This window comes from Buteo buteo, chromosome 4 (genome assembly GCF_964188355.1).
Source record: "Buteo buteo chromosome 4, bButBut1.hap1.1, whole genome shotgun sequence".
Taxonomy (NCBI): Eukaryota; Metazoa; Chordata; class Aves; order Accipitriformes; family Accipitridae; genus Buteo; species Buteo buteo.
The window spans coordinates 37,953,077-37,978,522 of NC_134174.1; the positions used below are offsets into that span (position 1 = coordinate 37,953,077).

The 25,446-nt window shown below is 40.5% G+C and overlaps 1 protein-coding gene across 5 annotated transcripts; it reads right to left on the bottom strand.

Annotated features, from left to right (window-relative positions):
• Window positions 1-184: 184 nt before the first annotated feature.
• MMRN2 (multimerin 2) lies at window positions 185-25,371 on the bottom strand. Of its 5 annotated transcripts, none has more exons than XM_075025542.1 (8): window positions 24,781-24,935; window positions 21,591-21,990; window positions 12,133-12,255; window positions 10,777-10,883; window positions 9,239-9,304; window positions 7,811-7,984; window positions 4,798-6,708; window positions 185-3,782 (listed from the first exon to the last, which is right to left on the bottom strand). In XM_075025542.1, the coding sequence occupies exons 3-8, from the start codon at window positions 12,201-12,203 to the stop codon at window positions 3,394-3,396; spliced, it is 2,718 nt and encodes a 905-aa protein (XP_074881643.1). In that variant the 5' UTR covers window positions 12,204-12,255; window positions 21,591-21,990; window positions 24,781-24,935; the 3' UTR covers window positions 185-3,393. The 5 variants fall into 5 exon arrangements, with proteins under 5 accessions (XP_074881643.1, XP_074881644.1, XP_074881641.1 ...); XM_075025543.1 differs by having other exon boundaries at window positions 21,591-21,987; window positions 24,781-24,917; XM_075025540.1 differs by lacking the exon at window positions 21,591-21,990 and having other exon boundaries at window positions 24,781-25,371.
• Between the last annotated feature and the right edge of the window lie 75 nt (window positions 25,372-25,446).

The window sequence follows — 25,446 nt, forward strand, 5'->3', positions numbered from 1 at the left end:
ATGAATCTGGTTCGTGAAGGAGCACCACCATGGACTTCAGAGACTGGTTTGATGTGGATATCTGAAATGAGTTCAGACTCATCTAACTGCAGAATTCAGGCATTGATGGATCTATAGAAAGTAAAATTGTTTATGTATGATGGGTACTTACATTTTGAGTAAAGTAAGGAGACCATCTCAGTGATGGAAAAGAAAAAAAAATTAGGAGACTTTAATTTTAAAATGTAAAGTACTGTAAGATACATTCATAAAGCAGTAAAAGTTTCAGTAACAAAATAATTACATGAAGGCATTAAGATGCATAGCTTTTTTTATGTTTTTATAAAGCTTAGTGGTTTGCTCTGGAAATCCAGAAACCTGAATTATTGGCAATGTTTTCTGGCAGATTTCTGAGAAGTACTAAGGGAAGTTGGGAGCTTTTTTTAAATATGATGCTGAGAGTGATGAGAGATATATATCTGTATCTTGGAGTGAGCATACATGTTTCTGTGCCTGTTGGTGCTTGGCTGAAACTGCCATTAGGCATGCTGGTCTAGTTGGTCTGCTATGAGATAAACTGAAGCAACTTGTCTAACAACTCTCTTTTCCTAATGCCTATGGTCAACTTCAGTTTGTTTTTCATGTTTGAACATCCCCTATTCTTAATCCACTGAGCCAACCAATAGCTATGTTTTAAATTGTCAATTAATCATCCTTGTCCTCTTGCCATTTTTGTGGCAAATTTTTCTTTCTTCTAGGTCCTAATCTGGAGTCTGCTGTCTCTGCGTTAAAATGGTTTCTTCTAGTCTGTTGCCTAAAAATGCAGGTCATGGTGATGTGGCTATGTTAATCTTACCAAAAAAAAGAACAAAACCCCCAAAAACTGCAAAACCCAAGTGTTTGTGGGGGATTTCAAAGAAATTTATACCAGTAGTCAGATAGTTCGCTAGTATTTGAGAGGTGGTTTAGATAGAAGTTTATTAAAAAGCTGATGTATTCATTTAAAAAAACCCACAACCACAACCAAGTAGCTTAATCATCTTTCTCTTGCCGCTTGGGAAGGAACTCAGGTTTCCTGGCTTATGCAGCCAATAGAATGTTTTAACCCATTATCTTTTGTTAATTTTGTGCTTCATAGTCTAAAAATGAGAGCCTTTCATTCGAGTATATTTTCTTTGTATATGCAGGTGGCTAACTTAAGTACATATCTGAAGAATACAAATAATGAAAATATCTTTATATTAATGTTGTGTTCACTCTGGAGTTGATGATCTCTGAACTTGCCTGGCTTATTCTTCAACAAAAGTAAACTCTGGTAAGCACAAAGATACCAAACCTTTTAAAAGTCCTGTCTGGATGAACTGCTATCCTATCTACTACCTACCATGTCCTTTTTCAAGTAGCTGTATAGTTTTTGCTCCACTTGAAGCATTCTGTCAAATCTTTAAAAACAAGCAAGGTGTTTTTAAATATCTATATCCCCTGTCTGTATTTAATTGTGGAACTTAGGTGGTAGCTGCAGAATTGGTGTGCACTGAAGATGAGGTGTTCCTTGAGCTATCCTGACCTAGGCAGTGCGCTTGGCTTGGCACTGCAGAATGCTGCCTCCACAAAAGCCCATAATAGGAGGACCACTGGTAAAAACATCTGGGTCACCCCAATATAGTAGGTTTGTATTGAAAGAACCCAGTCTTAGAATTTGATGCTTTTCTTTCTTTTTGACATTTCACCTCTTCAAGTTTTCTTCTCTTCCTTCCCTCAGATATTTGAGCAGTCTGTGGGACAGAAGATGAGCTTGCAGGCACTTTGTGCTGCCTGCCGCAGAGCAGTGCAAGATGTGGCTCCATGCTAGATAAATGGGGATACTTGGCCTGTTAATCTCGTATGAAAATCAGCATTGGCTAGGAGTAGATGCGAGATCGTTTTTAGTCGTTTGCTTTGTTGGATTTTTCAGGCTGGAGAATAACAATCTTCTCAGCAAGTCAGTAGCTGAAACTGCTTTGCAGCTTTATTTCAAAAGACACATATTGTCTGCTTGTCAAACTGTTGTCTTAAGTGCAATGTGTATTGATACCAATGTGGTTTTTTAATAACTTTGTAGTTTAGTGTTGCTTAGAATACAAGTAGGTGGGGAGAAAACCCCTTAACAGCAGGATAGATTTCTGTTAGAAAATTCTACCTTGAAAGGACATAAAATACATAATAATAATTTACCTCTTTCACCAAAAGTATTGGGAATTTGTGAATGCATTTCATTTTGGCAAATGTAATTGTTTTAGTACTGCTTTGTAAAACATTAGCATAGACAAGGAAAATAAACACAATAATTTAACTTCTTTAAAATGAAAGCCTTTGGGATATTTTATTTGACAAAAGAAAAGTTTAGGACATGACCAGACATGGTCATCTTGAGATTTTGGAAATTAAAAAAAAACAACTCCACAGTTCAGAAATTCTATTCTTTGATTTACTCTAACTATAAATTTATTTTATATTCAACAGTGGCAGGAGACCAATGAACTTGGCATTTTGCTGTTAGTTTTATTTGCTTGCTTGCTTGGTTTTAAACTATTTACTAAATGCTGAACTCTGGGCTGAATTCACGATATTCTTCAGAGTTACCTTTAGAAATAAACTGCATTTTCAGCAATATTTTTTTAATATTGTTGACATTTTCCTAATGTCTAAATGTAGATGTAATTAATCTTAACAATGTTATATTACTATTAAATTTTTGCGGTGTAGTTGAAATACACCACAGGCTCAGAAGCAAAAAGACCACGCCATTTCTAAGATCCTTGCTTACAAATACTAGCATAGGCTGCATCTTACTGGATTTGATCGATCTCTTCTAGTGTTCATGTTGTGCACAGACTGAAACATTGGAGTGAGTTGCAGAAGTCTCCAAGACAGTCTGTGACTGCCTGTGGTCCACAGAGGACTAAAAGGTAAAATTGTCCTGGTTTCTTGGTTTTAAGCTACTATTCGCAAAATATGAGAGTCGATACATTCAGTCCTTCCTAAAATCTTTTCCTTGCCAGTGGTGGGGGTATTTGCCATGGGAGGATACTCTTTTGCCGGGGGAAGGAGAAATTATTTGTGTTGTAAGTGAAGAAGGTCCCACAAAACATTTTTTCTAATTGGGTGCAGTCCTCACAGTGGAAGGATTTGGGAATGTGCGTGCTGATAAATTTGGAGTCCAAACCATTAGCTTATTATTTGAAAGAAGATCCCATTGCTGCTCATAAGCAACTAATCAAAAGCCAAACACTTCCAGAAAAGAAGCACGAAGACAAATCTAGGGTAGTGCTATGTTTAAACACATGCAGTAGGATTGAATACATCACAGATGAAGCAATAGTGAATTGATCCATTGCATCTATGGAAGATATCAGTAAAACAAAATGTCACTATTCAAGTTTTAAATATTAGGAATCCACCCATTGTTGTCCCAGGTGGACTCCGTTTCACTAGAGAGCCCTGCAGCAATTCGAAGCATACTTTCTCCCCCTTCTCCATTTCTGCCATAGCAAAAGTTGTCATGGTGTTTCCATTTGGTGTTTTCCTCTGACTACTTGCAAGAGTTCTTTTGTACCCACGGCTAAAGGAGAGTTGTCCTAATGCTGGTCCTGAGCTGAACTCCACAGAGATGATGAAGAGGTAGACACCTTTATGTGGTGCTTTAAAGTAGCCATGTTCAGGGAAATAGCTGTTTCCATAATTGATGTAAGTTTCATTAAACCTCAGAGTCTTTTCTTTATCCTTTCTTTCTGAGAATCCCACATGGAATGCCACCAGTGAGTCTGAAAAAGAAAGAGGAACAGGATTTTATTTGCGAGTGCTCTTCTCTCCCCAGGATCATCAGGGTGGGAGATAGGGTGAAGCCCTATCAGGCCTGATTTCTGTATGCTCCTTTGTAGAGCTAAATGCTTGAAATGGGTATGTGCCTGGGATTAGATCAAATGGTTCCCTGGAAATATCTGAACTGCTACTCTTGGAAAAGTATAAGGCTGAGACCACCCAGGAAAAAAAAAAGGTAGCACTTCTTTGCTGTCCTAAAAATAAATTGGTTTGAAATACATTCTCTGCTTATTCAGTCTTAACTACAGTTTTGCAGCCTAAAGGGGCTGATTTTTGCTCTATGTTTTATGTCCATAACAAAGGCTACAATCCTAGAAGCTAAAGCTGTGGTGGTTGTAATTACCAGGTGCTTACAGCCACATGTTTACAGGGAAAGGGAACTGGCCAGTCACAGTGAAGTATAAGCTGAAAACTTGTCTCTGAAGCTTAGCAGTAACAGAGAGAGCGTGCTCTCTGGTCAGTCCTTCCTGTTCCACTTGTGCAAATTATAGCAGTTCATTCAATGTGCCTCTCCATGGTAGGAAGGATTTGATGCTTTGAGTATGCTCCTTCCAGACTCATATAACAGAGGAAAAAGAACCAAGACCTGGAAGCCTAGCACTCCCCATCACCTTCAAAAGAGAAAACTGCTACTACGTTAATATGAGCATCTACAAACAAAATTTGTGTTCTAAATATATAAAGTTGCATTAGTTCAAGGCCAATTTCCCAGCTGCTATAATGGTGGTAATTTTATTGGCCTCAAGTAAAGTGCAGCAGTGTTATCAACTTGGTTCTCACTCAAACTGCTTATTTTGGTGGAGGGGGGGGATGTAAATAATGTCAGAATTTCTCCCTCCGGCATCCCACAAGATACCTGATAAGTCTTACAACTAATATGCTTTGTGTGTGTAACTTACAGCAGGGCCCAGAAAGAAACTAGACCTGCACATGAGCAAGTAAAAGAAAAGAACCCACCTTTTTCCAAAAGTTCTGTCTGTACTGTATTTCTTCCACTTATCATTTGTGTATTTTCTCTGTGCTTCTCGGGCTTTTTCTTGTCTCTTTGCTTGTCTTGACCTTTCTGTTGCCTTCTCACTTTTCTGGTAAGCATTGACTGAATCTTTGCAACATCCAGACTTATATTTGAGGCAACTAATTCTTCATTGCTTCCAAACAGCTTCTTAAAAATCAGCAGATGTTCCTCCAGCTTCCGCTTGATGGTTGCTAAATCTGCTGAGAGAATTTCCACAGAAAAGTTGAGTGGCTCAATTACATTTGCTATTGTGTGATTGCAGCAAAGATTCATGTCACTTCTGGATTCATGCCTCTTAATTGCCAGGCTCAGGTGTTTGATATCATTCTTCAGAGTCATGATATCGTTATAAGCTGAGCTATCCAAGGAGTCATCTTTGGCAGCCTCATAGTTAGGTTCCATATGTTCTACGATGCTGTGTTGACTACTGACTTCATCTAGAGTAGAGGATGTTTGTGTTTCTTCTTTGGGATGCTTAGGAGATGTACGAGCATCATGATTATTCTGTTGACCTCTCTCCAAGAGATGAGATCTCTTTATAAGAGATTCTAAAGTCCTATTTTGTTCTTGGAGTTTATCAGAGATATGTCTGAGAGATTCTTGCAGCTGAAATACTGATGATATTAGGATACTAGGATCTTCTTCAAACAAGACTTCCATAAATTCTTCTCCCAGTAAAGCCTCCAGTGCTGCTTCATGCCGCATGGCATCTTCCAAAAGAGAGATGAAAGAACTGTTGAGATACTTGATGTGTCGATGAATCTCTTCATCTTTCTTCTTCAAGAAGCCTATGTCTTCTGAAAAAGCCGTAACTTGCGACTGAAGCTGTCTGTTTTCTTCTTGACGGAGATTAAGGGACTGATGGATAGATGGAAAAGCTGAGGAGAGCTCTTCAATTTCATTCCTCAAGAGATCTCTGAAAACTGACTCTAAGTGCTTCATATCTTTTAAAGTTGATTGGGTGCCTTCAAGGGAATAAGTGATATTCTTTAAGTCTTCCTCCAGTACATCAGTGTCAGAAGATATTCTCTGGCAATTACATTCCTCCATGTACCTCAACAGATCTGAATAGTTTTCCCGAAGATTTGAGAGAGTATAGTTAAGCTCTGATATCTGCCTTTCCATTGCTGCTTTGTTTTCTTCCATAATAACCGATTTCTCCATTAAAGTTATTGTAAAATCCTCTGGCCTATACTTTGAGATATTTTTTTTTAACTCTTTAAACCACCTTTCTAAAACTGCAATATTCTGAAAGGCCACATCTGACTCCATGTAAAGTTCTTTAAGCTGCTTTGCATGCCCTGCCAGAACGTCATTTATTTGTCTGATGGTTAACTGGGTATTTTCATCTTTGGGACCATGATGTGAGGAGAGTTCTGTTAAATTTTTTTTCAAAGTCTCAAATTTATTTTCAAGATTGTTTTGCTCTTGTTTCATGTTTGATATGCTGCTGTTCAAAGCTAAGAAGTGGGACTGCTGTATCTTATGAAACTTCTTGAGCTTTGTGTCGGTATCTGCCTTGATCATGGTGAGATTATAGTGAATACTAGCCTGCTGCATTTGCAATCGGTTCTCTATATCTCTTTTCACCTGATCAACTTTCACTACATTTTCTTGGACTTTTGATTCAAACTTAGTTCCCAGCTCCTGGAATTCCTTCTTGGGCACAGTGCTCTCTTGGAATCTTTCTATGCTTTTCTTGTTGGCTTCCACGTCATGGGACAGGTTTCTTACCATGTTCGAGAGGTTCTGTAAGCTTCTGTTGAAGCTTGTCCACATTGGGTTAAAATGTTTCCTTAGAAAATTCTCCACATGGGGAAACAAAACCTGCTGCAGAAGTCTTTCCTGTAGATCTATTAACACAGTTTAAAAAGATTAATTTCATTAAATTTAAATTCTGCTTTTGGAACACATCTTAATCTGGCCAGGGTAACTCAACTATGTTTCTACAGTAACTGCCATCTTACTCCCCAAAATCTGACCATATCATAAATTTTGACAATTGCAAAAATAGCCTGATTTTAAATCAAGGTTACTGTGAGGCACATTGTGTCTTTTGAGTCTGCAGAGAGTAACTTAGATATGTATTGACTGCCTCATTTAAGTCATAAAAATACTACATTTTGAAACCCCTGTACGAGCATTTTTGTAAGTGGCCATAACTGCCCATTTTCACAACAGTTCTTGGCTGATGGGCTCTTGCTTATTTGACTGTCTCATACTGTTGTTCTTTTTCTGATGCTTTCTACAATGCACCTTCTACTTCACGAAGTTATACAGCTTCTTAACAGCTGAATATTCCAGGCCAGGACTAAATAACTTGAAAAATCTGTGAGGTACGTGTACTAGGTGTGAATTATACTAAGGCTTGATTTCTAACTTTAATGTTCAAACTTGAGTGCCTTGAAGTTCACTGAGGACAATAGTCTAACATTAGAAAATGTGTCTGTGGCCAGTAGCTCACATTAGTAGGTCAAATTCCATAGCTCTTTTTTTCTCACTCCTATATACGGCAGGAATAATGTTCCAGAGAAGGGTTGAATGTTATAGATTTTTTACATGCACCAGTCTGATATTCCACACATCAGAGTATATAGCATGAGTATGAAAAAAGAACAAAAACTAAATCTAAGCTCTCCATCCCCATAGAAGAGAAGAAGCCGTAGAAACAGAATAGTAAGCTAACAAATTTTAGGTATAAGCAACCTCTCTGTTCTTTGGTTAAGGCCACAAGGATTCTGAAGGAATCTGCCTTTTATCTCATTTCCCCTTTCAATTTACTCTTGAATTTGGTTCATTCATGTTGGGATTGCAGCCATTTTTTTCTCTCCTTAGAAGCAACCAGCAGACCAAGGAATAACAGGGTGGTTTGGTTTTTTTTTAAGTTTTCTTTCTGCTCTGTGTGGTTTTACAGGGCCTATTGGCAGGCTGGTAATTCTGCGTCAGACCTCTCACCTGAATTGCTCTGGTTCACTTCTAACACCATGCTTGTACCGTTGTTTTCAAATATTCTCTGTAAGTCACCTAAGTTGCTGACTGCTTGATGAATATCACTTTGAAGATCATCCAGTAAAGCCTCATGATTTTGAATGACTTCCAACATTTTTCTTGAATCCACTGATGTTGACACTAATCACAAGATTAAAAAAACAAAGTCATGCAACGGAGTGCAGCGACCAGGCGACAGGTATTCCTACAAGACCTCTGAGAACACCTGTGTACTTTTTGCTCTGAAAATTTTGCGCTGACATTTAGGGGGTTTGTTGACTTTTAGCACCTTAACTCACGGTTTCTTTGCAGAGATTTTTTTCAACAGTGATGAAAATGTAATATATTTAAATATTAAGAGAACTACAGCCACGCTAGCCATGATGGCAGTAAAATGCTCTTCATTTAAAATCTCCCCATGCCATAAAAATGTTCTAGAATTATAACTCCTTTCAAGCCATTGACTGAAAGGATAGCAAGGTTTAACAACCCAGAATAAAAGGAGAGGATGAAAGAGCCATTGAGGCATTCCACTAAGGAACCAGAAGCATGGGGTATGAGCATCATAGCTGACTCTTACTGAGGGGTCCTTTAAATGATGTTATTCTAAATAAATACCTGCTAATTTGAGCTGTAGGTTTCAAAGTGTACACTGAAAGCTGCAGAAACTGGTATATCCCCACTGTGCCATCCTGGAGGCCTCTTGCCCTCCAGGGTTACCTTTGACCTTTAATGTTTTATAAACTTAAGTCGTGCAAAGTAACTGCATATTCATTTAGTGCTGAGAGCATAATGTAAAGACGACTCTCTTTGAGAGCTGCAATACTACCCTAAAACCAATTGCTAGAAGATACTTAATAGCACTGCAATCCACACCATTTCCCAGAGGGTAAGGGAAGATCCTTCTTGGATACTTAGATTGGTAGGATGGAGTGCCCGAGATACGGATCTACAGTACCTCGTAGTAGCCTCAAAGCTACTGGCTAGTTGCTTTAAAACAGCGTTTTGAATAGATTGTTTTTCTGGTAGACTTCTGAGCATGGTGTGCTTTCCTGTGAATCCACTTAGCAGAGCAATGGGTTAAACATCCATACCATTGAAAGGTTTAGCACTCTGTACCAGCTGGCATTCTCACTAGGTATTGCTGATGACCAGCCAGCATACAACTTCGAAACTTTTGGATGCTTTGTCTAAAGCATTCATGTAGTGTTACAGCAGAAGCCCTTATTTATGCCAATAAATGTAGTTGTGTAAAAACTTTCCCAGATAATGCTTTCACTAGAGATATTGTCCATAGCTTATCATGTTAAAATTGCACCTAAAAAGTACATCTTTTTTTCTGATCAGTGACTGAGAGGTAAAAGAATGGCAAGCAAAATAACTTCAAGCACATACTGTGGTTTGAGAACTCCTCTTCCCGTCCTTCAGTTTGATTTTGTGGCACCAGAATAAAATTGGGATCTGCAATTGAGATGTAATACATCTGTGAAAATGTTTTAGATGCAGAAACTGCTACAGTTCAGCAAGGCAATGCAGGACAATTTCATGTGTAGTGTAACTGATGTGGAGACAGGCTTCTACATTGCCGGTTTCTTAGGGAAAGAACATATTGTCTGAAGAATTTACTTAGCTTGTAGTACAGCACTGGCATACAACATTGCATAAATGGTAATGCGATGCAGTAGGGTGGGGGTTTTTAACTCGCGCCAAGTTATTGCCCCTAAGAAGTCTATTGCAAACACTTTGGGATTTTTGGTTTGGGGTTTGGTTTTGTTGTTGGGGTTTTTTTTCTGAGGGTCCTATCAAAAGATCTGCAAATTCCTCTTCCTTGTTCCACAGTTACCTGAACATTCTGGTGGCACCAGCTACAGTGAGTGATGCTGTACAAATGAGGAGGTAAAGATGGAGCAGCTGGTTTTGGTCAATGAGTGTAATGAAGGAGAGACTAAACTAGAAGCACTGCATTTGGTAATACCTTTCCAACATGAAAGTTGGAAAATAAAGGAAGGTTAGGCTATGGCATCACCTAGAGATAAATCTATGAACAAAAGCTATCTGTGAAGAAAAGCTAAACCTACAGAGATGAAAACAGGCCCACTTTATCTATGGGTGATTAGGCATAGATTGTGTGAAAATTTTCACATAGATATTTGCCTTTTTTGCTATGGTTGCCTTAATTGCAAGAGGGAATTACCTTTTATCTGTTTAAATTCTCTTTCTGCTTTTGGAGTATTATTTGCTAAATCATGCCAATGCCACGAAGCACTCCAGTTTTTAAACCACATTGTCTCCCCTCTCTTTTACTTAGCAGCTGCACACATCATTATTCAACAGTGCAAAGAGTTGTGGTAGTTTATTGTATGTAAAGGCTATTGCTGGAGCTTCCATGGAATTAACAGCCTGGGCTCTGTTCGTGTGTTGTAGAGCTGCTCCCTGCTCTAGGAGCCAGTGTCTGCAGCCAGGGTAAGCAGAGAGGAGGCAGCAATGCAGGCTGGGGAGCGAACGCTGCCTACCTTGTTTGAACTTGGGTACGCTGTGATTTCCCTAGCCAGATGGCTTCATCCAGTAAACTGACCATAGGGGCATTTCATGCACTAGTGTTGCTTTCTGACGTCACCCTTTTCTACCTGGAATTAGGCATTCTTAGATGGACTTGCACATCTGACAGGCCTCCCAGGTGAATGAATACCTTCCTCTGTGATTACAAAGGTGCTACTAAGAGACGAATAAGTAGCTAATGCTATTAGCTACTAATTGCAGCTAATTATGACTACTCCTTGTTTCAAGGTATCAGTGATTTGGGGCATAGCAAACCAAAGGAAATAAGGCATCGATTCTCAAAAAAAGCAAAAACAAATAGGCAAACTTATTTCTTGCCACCATGACTGGCATTTAGTCATTAATTCTCACGCTTGTTCTCTAGCTTTCCTTACCACGCTGTTCACAGTCCTTGCCAATAAATCCAGGGCAGCATTTCCACTGCAAAGACTTCAAAACCTTCTGTTTCACTTGATAGACTGGCTTCAGAGCTGTCCTGTACCTGGGGAGTAAGGGTCTGGGCATTAGATTCCAACTTACTGTCAGCTGGCGTCACTTGGGGTGAGTTCACTGACTCTAGCAGCAGTCTGGTGCCAAGCCTGTCCTAGATGACTAATGCAGAACGCAGTTAAGACATTTGTCATAAACTGTATCACTGCTGTTTAGTAAAACATTTAGGCAGTCCACAGCAGTTTTTTCCCCCTACATAAGATTGCTTTTCAGGATTACTGCCTACAACAGGAGGTGTGTGCACATTCTTACATGCAGACAGAATATAACTACTATTCATTGAGCAGGGCTCCAGTGTTCTGCCTCATGCATTATTGTTCTTCAGTAGAGATTTTTTTCCAAACATGTTGGCACTCATCTGACGCAAGTCTGAGAAATGTCACAGATGGCAAATTTATGTATCTATCGGAAACACAACTGTAATACTTATTGTAATAGAGTCCTTTGCAATGAAGTTTGGACTGATCTTGAACTTTTGTAATATTCTGATGAGTTGTAGAGAAAGTTTTATTTTTAAACAAATATTCCAAAATGTCACTGGTACCAAGGAAGATACAAATTTGTTAAAAACTCCACTAGAAATAATCATAAACCTTTGGGGTTTTTGTTCAGAGAAATTATTTGTATTAACAAATAGCAAAAGCATTTTTGCAGCCAAGTAACTACATAGATGTGAAAACATGTAGGTAAGTATTAAATATTACTTCACTTCAAAAGTGTGTTGTGAGTCAATGTCTCCCAACTTTAAAAATGTATCAGTCCTAGTACCTTAAGGTACACTATTGGCTTTCACCAGTAGTCTTTGGGCAGCCAGTCCTTCTGAAAGAAGAGTAAGCACTTGGGCAGTTGCACATCTCTAACTCCTGCCATGTAAATGGTCTCACTGATGGCCACAGGCAGAGATTTTTTTTTTTAAGTTATATCTGTGTATTATGACCTGAAAATCATGGAAAAGGTATGGTCTATGTTTTTTGCTGAATAAACATGTGGGAAGATTTGAAAAATCACTTAATCAGCTTGTAGTCGTGTACTTGATGGCTTGGAAAGGCAATTGTTCTCCCAGGTTACTTAAATGCCTGATCACCTTTGGTACGTAAGTCAGACCCTACATCACTTTGGTATTAAACTGAGTTGATGCTTTAATTCTTTTTAAAATGTGTCATTAAATACTTTTGAAAATATCATTTAGATACTTCAGAGAAAATTCTGTTTTCTTCAGTGGTTTTATTTAGGATACTTACATGATCTTCTGGCAGTCTGGTGCTCCGTTTAGACAGGGCTGTTGGGAGTTGACAATGTACTTCTCCTTCATGCAGGCTTCTATGTATGTTACCAGCCGGGACTGCGTGAAGGAACACCAGTTCCTAGTGGAAGAAAGACATGGGAAAGGAATTTGAAGTAGGTCTTTTTAAGTCTCTGCTTGTAACAATGCCAAGGATGAATGAAATGCAGAAGGGCCTTCTATTCCCCCCCCCCCCTTTTTTTTTTTTTCCCAGCTGGATGATGAGGAAGGTGGAAAATGCTTGCTAGATTCTCCCTCCACTCCCAGTTCATTTGTTTTCATTTGGGATGTTTATCTGAGTTTGTTACAAAGGGGTCGATTGTCTGAACTTTGATGCATTAGTTCCATTTCCAGTCCTTTCATTTAGCAGGAGAAATTTCCAACCCATGATAACCTGCAGGTTAATGTCACTTTAAATGTCAAATTGCCTTTCTCGGCATGTTGCCATTTCAGATGCCTAATGACTGACTCATCGGGTTGAGGCAGACTGCTTCTGAAAACTTGATCCCACATAAACTCCATTAATAATCAATGTCTTCCTAAGTATTACTTCTTCAAGATAATATAGTAACTGATTGGATTTTATTAATTAGACTAGGTTTGAAATTATTTCTCCCATTACCCGCAGGAAAATAATATTGGAAAAATGAGGGTTGTTTTCTTGGGTTTTAATTTTATGCTTCTAGCAAGGACAAGGTGAGTTTTACTAGTGTGGTAAATTTTCCAAGTTGCAAAAGGGGTTTGAGGCCTTCATCACTCCCTCATGGTAAAGCACCTGCAGAGGAAACAGCTCTCTAATTGTCATGAAATCCGCTGTCCTGGTTGAAGACCACTTGAATCTCCAAAACTGAGCTACTCTGTTATGTTAGATGTCCATGTGACAGGTATATTAGTAAAGGTAAGAACTGGTCATTATAGTTGGTTTTTTAACATTGTTCTTCCTGATACTGCCACTGGCAATTCAGTACTTGAAAGTTTGTCACTGGAAAGTTTGAACACCCAAGAGTAAATCTGATGAGTGCTATCTTGACATGATTTGGGTTTTTCCCCCTCTGTCTGGCATCTAGCACTCACATAGCAAGTCCAGGATAAGAAGGGGATCAGGCCCAGTCAGCATGGGTTTACGAAAGGCAGGTCCTGCTTGACCAACCTGATCTCCTTCTATCACCAGGTGACCCACCTAGTGGATGAGGGAAAGGCCGTGGATGTTGTCTACCTCGACTTCAGCAAGACCTCTGACACCATCTCTCATGGCATACTCCTTGAGAAACTGGTGTCTCGTGGCCTGGACAAGTGCACTCTTCACTGGGTGAAAAACTGGCTGGATGGACGAGCCCAGGGGGTTGTGGTGAATGGGGTGAAATCCAGTTGGTAGTGGGTCACAAGTGGTGTTCCCCAGGGCTCGGTGTTGTGCCCCGTTCTGTTTAATAACTTTATCAATGATTTGGATGAGGGGATTGAGTGCACCCTCAGCAAGTCTGTAGACGACACCAAGTTGGGAGGCAGGGTCGATCTGCTTGAGGGTAGGGAGGCTCTACAGAGAGATCTGGACAGGCTGGATCGATGGGCTGAGGCCAATTGTATGAGGTTCAACAAGGCCAAGTGCCGGGTCCTGCACTTTGGTCACAACAACCCCATGCAGCGCTACAGGCTTGGGGAAGAGTGGCTGGAAAGCTGCCCGGCAGAGAAAGACCTGGGGGTGCTGGTTGGCAGCGGCTGAATATGAGCCAGCAGTGGGCCCAGGTGGCCAAGGTGGCCAACAGCATCCTGGCCTGTATCAGAAATAGTGTGGCCAGCAGGAGCAGGGAGGTGGTTGTTCCCCTGTACTGGGCACTGGTGAGGCCGCACCTCGAGTGCTGTGTTCAGTTTTGGGCCCCTCACTACAGGAAAGACATGGAGGTGCTGGAGCGTGTCCAGAGAAGGGCAACCAAGTTGGTGAAGGGCCTGGAGCACAAGTCTCATGGGAAGCGGCTGAGGGAACTGGGGCTGTTCAGTCTGGAGAAGAGGAGGCTGAGGGGAGACCTTATCGCTCTCTACAACTACCTGAAGGGGGTTGTAGAGAGGTGGGTGCTGGTCTCTTCTGTCAGGTGGCTGGAAACAGGACGAGAGGAAATGGCCTCAGGTTGCGGCAGGGGAGATTTAGGTTAGATATTAGGAAAAATTTTTTTACTGAGAGGGCTGTCAAACATTGGAATGGGCTGCCCAGGGAAGTGGTTGAGTCACCATCCCTGGAGATATTCAAAAAGCGAGTGGACAGGGTACTTCAGGACATGGTTTAGTGGGCATGGATGGTGGTTGGACTCGATGATCTTGAAGGTCTTTTCCAACCTAAATGATTCTATGATTCTATCTCTAGGGGTCTGCTGTTCTACCTCCAGTAGCCATTTGTTCTACCTTTGCAGCCATTACTATGAGCTTTAGAGCTTGCTGGTGTCAATATATGCAGCCTATCTGCTTAAATGAAGCCTGGAGAAAAATAGGAATCATATTATATGCCATTATGCATACCACTAAATTCCCTTCCTGTGAGAAATCAACATTAGTTTCTCAGCACAAAAGTAATATCAGACCTTATGCAGTACTGATCATGTCGGTTGGGGTATTTGGAGACATCAGGAAGTTCTTGTACTCCATGAGTTTGTCAGAGCTTGTGTTATAATGAAGTAGGGCATTGTGTGGGGGAGAGAGCTGTGGCTGATAAAGTAACAGCTGAACTTTAGGCAGTATATTTTTAAATGGGAACACAGGAACCAAATCTCTGATAATCAGCATATATGGAAAAAGTTTGCCCCTCCGAGAGAGTTGCAGAAACAATGGGGAACCGAGTCCCACACAAAAGCAGAAGCTGCGGCTGGGTGGCCAGGAGAACGGGGGGAAGCTGGAAATGTCAGGAGGGAAGGGCAGACAGCCTGGGCTAGCGGGGAACAGTTCACCAGGCTTGCTGGCTCATAGACAGCTTTTTTTGCTCCCCCATTTCTTAAGGAAAATGTGATGGCGATTTCAGTGAACACTCATGCAAGCAAAATTCTTCATCTCTTAGAAGCAGGGGCAGGAATCTGGCAAAGCCTGCGGCGCTGGGAAGGCTGAACAGGAAAGCAGGCTGCTGCAGCTTTTGTTGTGATTGCAAGCCAAAAGAGCTGGTTTGATGAGCTGTAGTTTTAAGGCCTTTGCAAGTGACTGGGGGAACTTCTGTGCCTATTATCAATGGGAGTCTTGTTTCCTATGGGACTGAACCAGAAGACAAATCCTCAAGTTTTTATTAAATCATTACTCTTCAAGAGTCAAATGCTCTGCTTGTGTTGCCGGGAGATGCAGTTAAAGCCAGCAGACCAACACGCGTGCTCTGGCTGATGTCTGCCTCTGAGGTGTGCATGGGTCCGCCAGGCTTTATAAGGCTGCATTGCTTTTCAGTGGTTGGTGTAAGATGAGTAACTCTGAAACAGAGACCTGATCTGTGCTTGTATTTAGGCTGTCCTCTCTCACGTGTCTGGCAAGCCATAGTTAGGAGTGGCTTTCCCCCCTCAAATCCTCTCTGGTTTTCTTTCTGGGGAAATAAAGTGACCAGGCACTGCTGCTGCAGCTTGCTGGCGTCGTTGCTAGGTGCAGTATCTTGGGTCTGCCTTCAGGATGCCTGCCAGGAGTCTGCCTTCAGTGTGGAAACCTTCCTTTAAAAAAGGATTCTTTGGCTTTAGTGTTTTGTTCTTTTCTAATGAAAACAATCCACGCCCCATGAATCATCATCTGGGCTGAGTTGTTTTTCCCACCATACACAGCTCCCAAACAAGTCCTTTGAGTCATGTAAGCCATACAAATCTAAACCAAATGTTTACATGCATCAACACATGTGTGAGCAAAAATGTGGCATCGTGTGACTGTATTTTTGCTATATTGCACATGTAAATGTGCACACACGTTTAGCAGAAAATACAAGGATTCCTTTTCAAAACCTGTTAATGTGGTGGGCTTCCCCCTTGTAGAAGGGGGTTACGTTGTATCAGAAGTTGAATCAGTGGTTGATCCCAACTTGATGCCTACTTTGGACAGTTATTAGCTTTATGTAGAATGAATAGCATGAAAAATGGGGAATTTGATAGACTCTCAATAAAAACTTCCTTTAATGGTAGTCACCTTTCTTTATCTCCATTTTTCTCCTCACTAGTTCTCTCTCGCGCTTGGTCTTAAAGCTTATTTGTGGAGCTGAAGGGCTACATAATATCATTTTTTTTATTTTAATTGCAAAAACTTCTAGTGGTTTTGAGTTCCATGAAGCTTATTAAAATTTATTCTTTCATCAAATAAGTAAATAAAGCCTATCTTTCCCATCTGTAATGAGCTGCAATATAGATACATGTGCCCAAAGATGAAACTTTTATTGCAGTATTTTGTTGTGCGTCTTGTCAAATGCTTTCTTTAAGGAAACTTTGCTATCTATAACTAAAAATACTCCTTAACTGTATTAACCTTGAAGGAAAATATGTCGTTCTTTAATGTTAAGTAGAACAATGTAAAGACTGAGAAAGGCTTTATCTGAAGTTCAGTGAGGCAAGCAGTTCTGCTGGCACCACTGGGCTCGGAATCAGGCTATGAAGTTTCAAAGAGCTGCTCTTTCACAAATAGCACTTTATTTAGCTGGTTTCTGGAACACAGCAGCTTTGTGTTCTGCTTCTGCATTTTTTTCCCTCTTTGTAATTATGTCGCTTCATTCACTGAATATATAACCAACTTAACACTCTCTGCTTTTATTCTCTTTAATACAGTTTCCTTTTGATTCAAGCTTCTGCTGCCAAGGAGAGAGAGTAGAAAAAAGTTCCTCATGTGAGGAGAGCAGAAGAGCTTTCTCTCCAGTCTGGTGAATGGTAAAGTTTATCACAATACTGCAAGTTAGAGCAACACTTGAGGGAACCCTAACAAATTCAGGGCTACAGATATTTCATTTGCTCAGTTGCTTTTCCTGTTTTACATTCCAAGCAAATTAATCCTTTTTTTTAAATCAGGAAAAAAGCATCTGAATAATTTTCTTTGCTAGACTAGGTGTTCTTTTTCCTAGGCTTTATTCTAATCTCCTTATTGAATAGAGTCTTCACATGCAGCTATCCACTTTTGCCTTATTTTGAGGCAAGTGTATTCTTGTCTCTGAGGTTAAATATATCTGATGACAAAGCATTCTGTATTTAGATAAGATTCAGCAAATTTAGGTTAGCTCAAGCTTTTATTTGAACCTCTAAGATCTTTAAACTAAAAACTGATCTTAAAATTATTTTTTTCTTATGTTGGATAATATTTCCGCTTTTACTGAAACATAGCAAAATGCAGGCAGTTCTCCCTCTGATTCTAGGATTGGGCTGGGCCACTTTATGTCATAGCAAACAAAATAAAACCCACAGAACCAGGAGATAAAGTGAGATGGCTGGTCTGCAGTAATTATCACTCTGCTCAGATTAATATGGGGTAGTCTCGTTTTTTCACATGCTGCCACACAGACAATTGCAGCATGATAGTGAGTGTGAGTAATGCCCCCCAGCTCAGCTACGTGCTTACTTTATTTTTCTTAGTTACGCATTCTCATGATTGGCACTGCAGTGCATAATTTTAGACACTTCCTAGGTCAGTGGAATTTTTGCCTGAACAAAAGCTTCAGGACTTCAGGATATTGTTTTTCCATAACTTTTGTTATTCCTTTGGCTGTACTAGTACAACTGAGTTGTCCTTCACACCGGTTTCCTCAGGTTTCTATTCTCAAGGAAGCCACTTTCTGTAATTACTTTGAAAACTCCTGTCCAGCCATTCCTGTGTCTACCACTGACAGAGCGCAAAACTTTTCAGGTCCATAACGCTTTCATTTTCTGTACAATGCAAAAGGCACCAGATAATCAATTATTGCTGCTTAAGTGTGCTACAAGATGACAATAGAGGACTATGTTCTTCTAATTTAAACGAGCATTTTTCCATTGACTTGTACAGAATAATTCCTGATTTATAGCAGTTGAAGCAGAAAAAAAGAATGATGCTTTAGCTATGGAATAACCGCTATGTTCTGTTTTTCCCTCAGTGCAAAATTCTGACAAGAAAAAGCAGCCTCAATAAAACAGAGGTAAAATGCCACATTTAAATTAATCTAAACTGGGACTATACACGTCAGTTTTAAGTCAGACATATCTTTTTATTAGTTATGGAATGCAGAAGGTGTTCTGCTGTTGAAAAAGGTGCTGGCTCTCTGCAGGAACATGATGTGTCACTGGGTTTTTAATTAGCAGACAGCAAGTGATCACTGATGGTCTATCAGTGAATTCTCCAGCTCTTCCCTAGCAGCCAGCAGCCCTGTATTACAATCAGACAGCAGAAACTCATATTTCTCCATCTTTCCCTTAGGATGAGTAGAGCTCCCTCTCAGGCAGGGCCTGGGATCTTCCTGTGACTCATCCTGTGAACCACACTGGTTTTCACTGGGCTTTAAGCAGACTAATTGATTTGCAGTTTACCGTAACAAGATGGGCTGAAAAGAGTGGCAGTGGTAGTTTCAAATATGGTGATTTCCATATAGTCCTGGAAGTCTTCCAGAGTCCTGAGTAATGCTGGTTGAATGCTGCTTTTATTCCAACAGTAGTGCCATTAGTCTGTTATCATTTGGGACCTAAAAACTTAGTGCAGTGAAGGCTTTCTGAGCAAATCCAGTCCTGAACCTGGACCCTCACTGGGACCTCAAGAGAAAGCAGGCTTGGCTGGGAGCTGGTTTTGAGCCAAATCTAATTGTTGTACAAGCTACTTCAGATAAATAAATGCAAGAGGTTTTTCCTCTTCAGAAAGCATCTGCAGCCAGTCCCTCATTTACATTATCCTCCCCAGAATAGAAGCTCTACAGCCTGTTCAGAGGGCAGCTTACACTTGAATTTCATCTTTTGATTCCTGCAGACTTAAGTTCACCCCTACTTATAGCACACTCACTCCTTTCTCAGACCTTGTGTTGAAGCAGGAATTACAGCCAGTGACCACCTACTAGCACAGCTGTGCTGATGCCAGCATGTGAAAAATGCATGGGAAGTCAAGCTTCCCAGATGACATGCACTCAGGGTGCAGACAGTGTGCACCAAGGTTTGCCCTGATCATATTTTGGGCGTGAGTGTCATTTTGTTCAGGGTTGGCCACTGATCACTCTTTCAAGGGATGTTGACCCAGGCAAGTAGGAACGCACCAGATGCACGTGGTAGTAGTGCTGATGGTGGTTCTGTGGCTGTGCTGAAAGGAGAGATCCCTTGCTATCTGCTGAAAGAATGGATTGCTGCAGCTTGTGCTAATAAGCTGTGAAATAAAGCAACCCTTTGGCACAGAGGGTTTGATAACTCCTGTATTGCATGCAATGAAGCTGTGTCATTTACATCGAACATGCTAATGGGGAGCCATTCCACCTGCAGCTGTGCAGGTCAACAAGAGCCAAATATCGGAGAATTTCCTCAGGTCCTGAAAGGAGGCAAGTGCCTAACTTTGATAGGATACCATTGCTTCTGTTAATGAACTTGGCACTGCAAAAGCTATTGTTGAGCACTCAATGGCCATTCCACTGGTTTGCAGGATGTCAGAGGCCAAAGATCACATTTAGCTGCATTTCATCCAAACCTGTTTTATTTTAAGCATATGTTCTGTGCCCCTTTGTTGGGGAAATTTCAGTATCCCATAAGTTTCCTATGAAAGTCCCCATCTAGTTTTGAAGAAATAGATGAGTCAGTGTGAAAATGGTCTTAATTAAATCAATGGATTTTTTCCTGTAAAAGCAGGCAAAAAACCAAGCTATTAAGATTGAGCATTGTTCTGACTTTCTTTAGAATAAGACTGATTGGGGTTTTCTCTGTTTGTCTACCCTTTGGAGGATAGTTGTTCTGTATTTTGACACACTGGGTAATCATAAAAATGTGGCTGTCTTGGTGCCGAATTAGAGGAAGAGCTCTGTGTTTCAGTGAGATAACAACGCACCTGGCTGGCATCGGGAAGCCTCCCCCTAATCAAGGGTGACTTCACAGAATCCTGTGTCCAAACCTCAAAACATGTTAATGCAATTAAGGATTTACTTATGCTGAAGATTTCTGCCTTTCCTATTTATATTTCAGGTAGTGGGGTTTGGGGATATATATATATATATTATTTTTTTTTTTTTTTTACTTTTTCTTTTTTTTGTGGACATAGTAATTGTAAGAAAAATCCCAACAAATGACAGGCCGAATGTGTGTTTGTGGATTAAAGAGAAAGAAGGAAAACTAAACCACCTACCCAACTGGAGGGCAAATCCAAAACAGGGGCTACTTGGCAATGAATACACTTTTGGAAAGACAGAGAAGTTCTGTGACACTTTGTCATAGATGGGGAAACCAGCTTTAGTTGCCCTGCTCCTTCCCATTTCATCACCACAGTCCATTTCTCCCTTACTGGGCGAGCCATCTGTTTGGGGACCGACTGTCGATGTGGTTACTGAGGGGGAAAGTTAAAAATAAGCTCTGCTTTTTCCTAAGATTATTTTTAACCTGGAATGCTTAAGTCATCTGGTTTACAGTGTTACTTGACAGACGGGTCAGGCCAACTGAGGGTACAGGCAGGTTTGAGCTTTCCTGTCAGGGCTAGCTTGTGATGGGATTGCACCTTTTAGATGCTTCATTTAGCTTTTTTTTTTTTTTTAAGGAAATACGAACACAAAGTGCATGAAATCTGAGTTGTCAACCTGACTGTTCTTGGTGTTGAGGGCACATAGATTAGATTAAAGCTGGCTGGCTGCGATTCTGCTCAGTGCTGAGAAAAGGTAGGAGCCTTGGTCTACAGTGCTCCACCAACGGTGCTTCAGTTCATTGCTTGATTTGAGAAATAATCCGTTTGTAGGGAGTGACAACAAGCCCTTCTGAATGCGATTACAATAGAGGTCTTTCCAGGGCCAGGGGACCTTTCCTTTCGAAGGCAGAATTGCCCTGTTCCTGGCCCCCATACAGCCGCATGGAGAAGGACACGTGTGTCCAGGTCTTTCTGCCCAGGTCTGAACCGTACAGCCTGCGGGAGGGCACACAGCTCTATACTTACGTGGCCCTCTCCTTCAGCTCCCCTGAGGTCAGCTCAGCACCATGCCTTGCTCAGGCATGTGTCACTACCAAGTATTTGATGGAAGTGGCTCTAAAGAAAGAAAAATCTCCAAGGTGGCTTGTCAGTTTAGGACAAGTTTTCACAAGCTATGAGGTATGCCTTCCACATAGCAATTGTCAGGATGAGAATAGTGGTGTATTATCTCATTGACATATTTACTCTCCCTTCCAATATGACTTGATCAGACAGCAGTTGAATTGGTTACACCTAGTGGTAAGTATTAGAGTAGGTGATGAGCTAATGCAAAGCTAATGCAAGCTCTTATTTGATATTTACTGGGTCACTTTTAGAATTTCCACATACCTGATCGTGTCCCAGGCAGCTTTTCAAGCCTCATTTTGGCTACCTGTATCCACACATGGGAAAGCCACCAGTAATAACAAGCGTTCTCCTGAAGTTCTGCATTAGGCATCTGTTTTATATGGGAAATGAAGCATGAAAATGTATTTCTTGTCTATTTTGGGTATTACGCACTGAATATGAAATCCAGAACCTGTTTTATTGTTCTTACTCTTCATCTTCTATTGCTAAAACAGATGCTAATATAGTCCAGCAGTTTCACAGTACAGATCTCTTCATATGCTTGTGCTTTCATTTCCCTTTTTAATTCTGCTGAAAGTTTGGGTACACATGGATCCATTTACCTCAGACATAGAATAAAGTATCTAAAGTCAAACTGGTCAGCTCCTATGAGGCACAGCTGCTGGGGAGAAAAGAAAAAAAAAAGTGATTTCCTTTGGAAAATTGGCCTCCTTTGATAGATTTGATTTTCTAAGAAACGTGCAAACACCTGTCTGCTTTGAACATGCAGAGCTTCTCCTGTTTGCTCAGATATAAGCAACAGCTGAGATACTAAACTGTTACTTAGTTCTTCCTCAAAAGAATAGTTGAAACAAGAGGGTTATTATCCACACATTTCTCTTTTTTAAAAAGTCACCTAAAGGCCAGTGACTTCTTACCAATTTTCTTGTTTTAAAACTCTTATTAGAATAATCTCGTTATTCTGAGAGGAATTCATTAGTAAGGTAATATATCCAAGCATTTGACTGGGATCTAATGAGTTATTTCACCTGACGTGTTGAAATAGAAACCAGAGGATTCTGTCTGACTAATTACCTTGGACATATTAGTTGTGATGGTCTCAATTACTCAAATAACTGCAATAAGAAAAATAATACTATGAATTTTTAAAAAATGTAAGAATATTTCGTAACAACCACTATTCCTAACACATAGGGAAAATAGCAAGAGGTTGGAGAAAAACACATCTTTTTTGTTAGAAAATTGTGAGAGTCAAAACTATGTCTCAGAGACAAAGTCACCATAGATTTTGTTTGTTTGTCTCCTAGTTCTGAAAATAAAGTATTTTCTTATTTCAAAAGGAAACTAGAAGTGGGACATAGTTTTGGTAGAAAATTGTTTAATGGCATGTCTTTATCTCCCTATATCTCCCAATTCCTGATTAACTCCTGATGCTTTTCTTCTTGCTCTCTCCTTTAGAAATATAAGCCCAGTTCCTTGATGTTTTTTCCAGAGCATGTGTCACACTTGTAGGGAGGAAATACCAGATTCATGACAATTTCTTGTCTATGCATAGCAGGGCACTCCAGCCATGAGCAGCTGACATGCACTTGAGGACTTGAGGCTCTCAAGGTACATTGCTGCAACCATTTGCAATGATTTTTAGAACTTGGAGTGCAGTTACAAGGGGACCCATGCTGTCCCTTCTTATTTGCACTTTCTCCCCTCACTTTTGGACATAATTCCTCTTAAAGTCTCAAATTTCTTTCACAAGACATACCAGCTTCCTGGGCTTGTGTGCACTATAAATGTGATGGCTCTAGCAAAAGAACAAATACATTAAAGCTATTGCTAGCCTCGATTCTGATTGCCTGTAGTCATCGATATAGCTTTATAATTGGGAAGAATGTTATGATTTGACTTCTTATGTAACTGTCTCCATAAAAGGAGGAAGTATTTCTCTTCTTGGGAGGAAATTAGGATGAGTAATAGTTGGTGCTGAACTGAATTACACAAGCTGGTGCTGAACAAAGTTACATAGCAAAGGAAGAAATCCCTATTAGGAGAGTATATTACAGCATCTTGCTGACCTATATGTGCACCTTTTTACACTGTTGAATTTTCATAGTACTTATAGTTTTCAGAATGCTTTCGGCATTTCAACCAGCAATCAAATTATTACCACCTTGCAGTATAATGTGCAAGTCCAGAGTACCGCTTAGGCTTTGTTTTCCTTCCTCTGACAGTGTCTGAAATGCATTAACCAGGAGTTGGTGAATTAACAGTGCATGCATGTCATTATTGAACACTACCCATCAGGAAACTGGAAGTCAGCACTTACAGGCTTTAGAAAATGACTTAAGGTTAATGGTGGGAGGTACAGATTTTGGAGAAGATGTAGTATGAAGGACAACAGGGTTTTAATACACTCGCCACACTACACACAGAAGGGAGGCCTTAATTTTACGTGTAGATGAGATTAGAAACAAGATTGCATACTTTAGTGTGCATGAAAGGGATGCATGACATGAGCAAAGTTTTGTAGTCTCTTTCCATCTCCCTTTTCTGTTTCCTCAAGAGCATTTTAAGGGAAAAATACCAGGGCATCCTAAAGCACTGAGCTGTGAACAGCACTCGCTGTGCTGCTGTTTCAGCTCTCCCAAACAGGGCTCTGCAGTACCCATCCATCAGGGCTATAAAAGATTCATTCACTGTCTTGCTTGGGTTTCATCTATTTTAAACATTTAGAGACCTACTTACGTGCCCTGTAAAACTTAGAATAATCATAGTGTTTGGAAATCTTTCTAGTGAAGCACATGCCTTTTCCATGCAGGATGGCTACTCTTCTGCTATAAATTATCATGAGAAGCATTTCATTGTCACAAAAACCTTTTGGAGGGGTTGAACTTGTAGTCATTTTCATGCTTATATATTATTCCTTACTTTGGTATATTTACTCCTCACTATTTTTATTTTGCTAACATCCTGCCATTCTCTTTCCCTCTCCATTTCCAAGGCCCAAGTCTGCAGCCAGGCACATCCCGGTGATGGGCAAAGGTTGCCATGGTCAGCAAAAATAATCAGCATTGCTTTGTGATGAGAAAAAGTCAGTAAGTTAATTTCCTCTAGTTCTGCTTTGCCAGAAATAGTGTTTTATTTTATGGTGCTACAGCAGAACTGGAAGGCTTCACATCTGTCAGGTATGTCCAGACCCCAAACCCCATTCTGCTGTCTTGGACTAGGCAAAGAGCCAGTCCCATCTGTGGTTTCATCCTCCACAAGCAATTCAGCTTTCTGTTTCTGTAGTTAAACCATTTAACCTCCTCCTGTTTGGTTATAGATTGATCCCTAAAATCTAATATATTTTAATGAGAAACTTCTTTTGAAAATGGTCCTTTATCAACAGGGTATAAAGGTATCAGGCAGGATTGCACGATCGTTACATGTAAGACAGACACATTAGGGTACTTACCCATTTCGGGACTGTGGGCTTGCAGCTTCAAAATCCTCTCTCTCTTCCCGATGTGAGGAGATCACGCTGGAAGGGTAATCTTGAGTATCCTCCCTGAGCCTTTCTTCTTCCCAATAACCTTCTTCCTCATGCGACAGAGGAGTCCTCTGGGGGTATGCAGAGGTCTCATAAATTTGTGGCTTCGAGCTGTGCACTGAACCAGCACGATACCCATGATGGTCTGAGTGTTTGACCAGCTTTGCCAATGCTATTGTATTACAGATGAGCAAAAGCTTCACTAGCATCGTGGGTTTTTTCCCACCCAGTTACACCTGTCTCTTGTTATCCTCTCTGAAGCTCAGCCTGGATTAATTCAGGAATGCCCTGGCAATATTCTTTAACTGGAAAGTTGGAAGAAGGAAAGGAAAAAAAAAAAAAAAAAAAAAAGATTTGTAACAAAGAGCGGAAAAAGCTTTCGACCCTCCCAGCTACTCTGGAAATGTCCGTGGCTATTGAACAATGTGAGTCTGGTTCCTGTGTGGGGCTCAAACGTCTCTGACAGAGGGGGAAAAAAAAGGTGGTAGGAATATAGCTTATTCAAGGAACTTCTGAGCTTGGCTGCCTTCTAAACTTATCTGTGAACAGGAACTCAGCTTCTATCAACTGCCTTCTCCCTCAGGCACAGGA

Bases quoted from the DNA above. Each gene is read 5' to 3' on its own strand.
- MMRN2 (XM_075025540.1), bottom strand. From the start codon at position 25,064: ATGCTAGTGAAGCTTTTGCTCATCTGTAATACAATAGCATTGGCAAAG. The intron at 9,305-10,776 runs GTAAGGAAAGCT...TCTCAATTGCAG, and splicing joins CAAGGACTGTGAACAGCGTG to ATCCCAATTTTATTCTGGTG. The intron at 7,985-9,238 runs GTATGTGCTTGA...TCTTGTGATTAG, and splicing joins AGAGGAGTTCTCAAACCACA to TGTCAACATCAGTGGATTCA.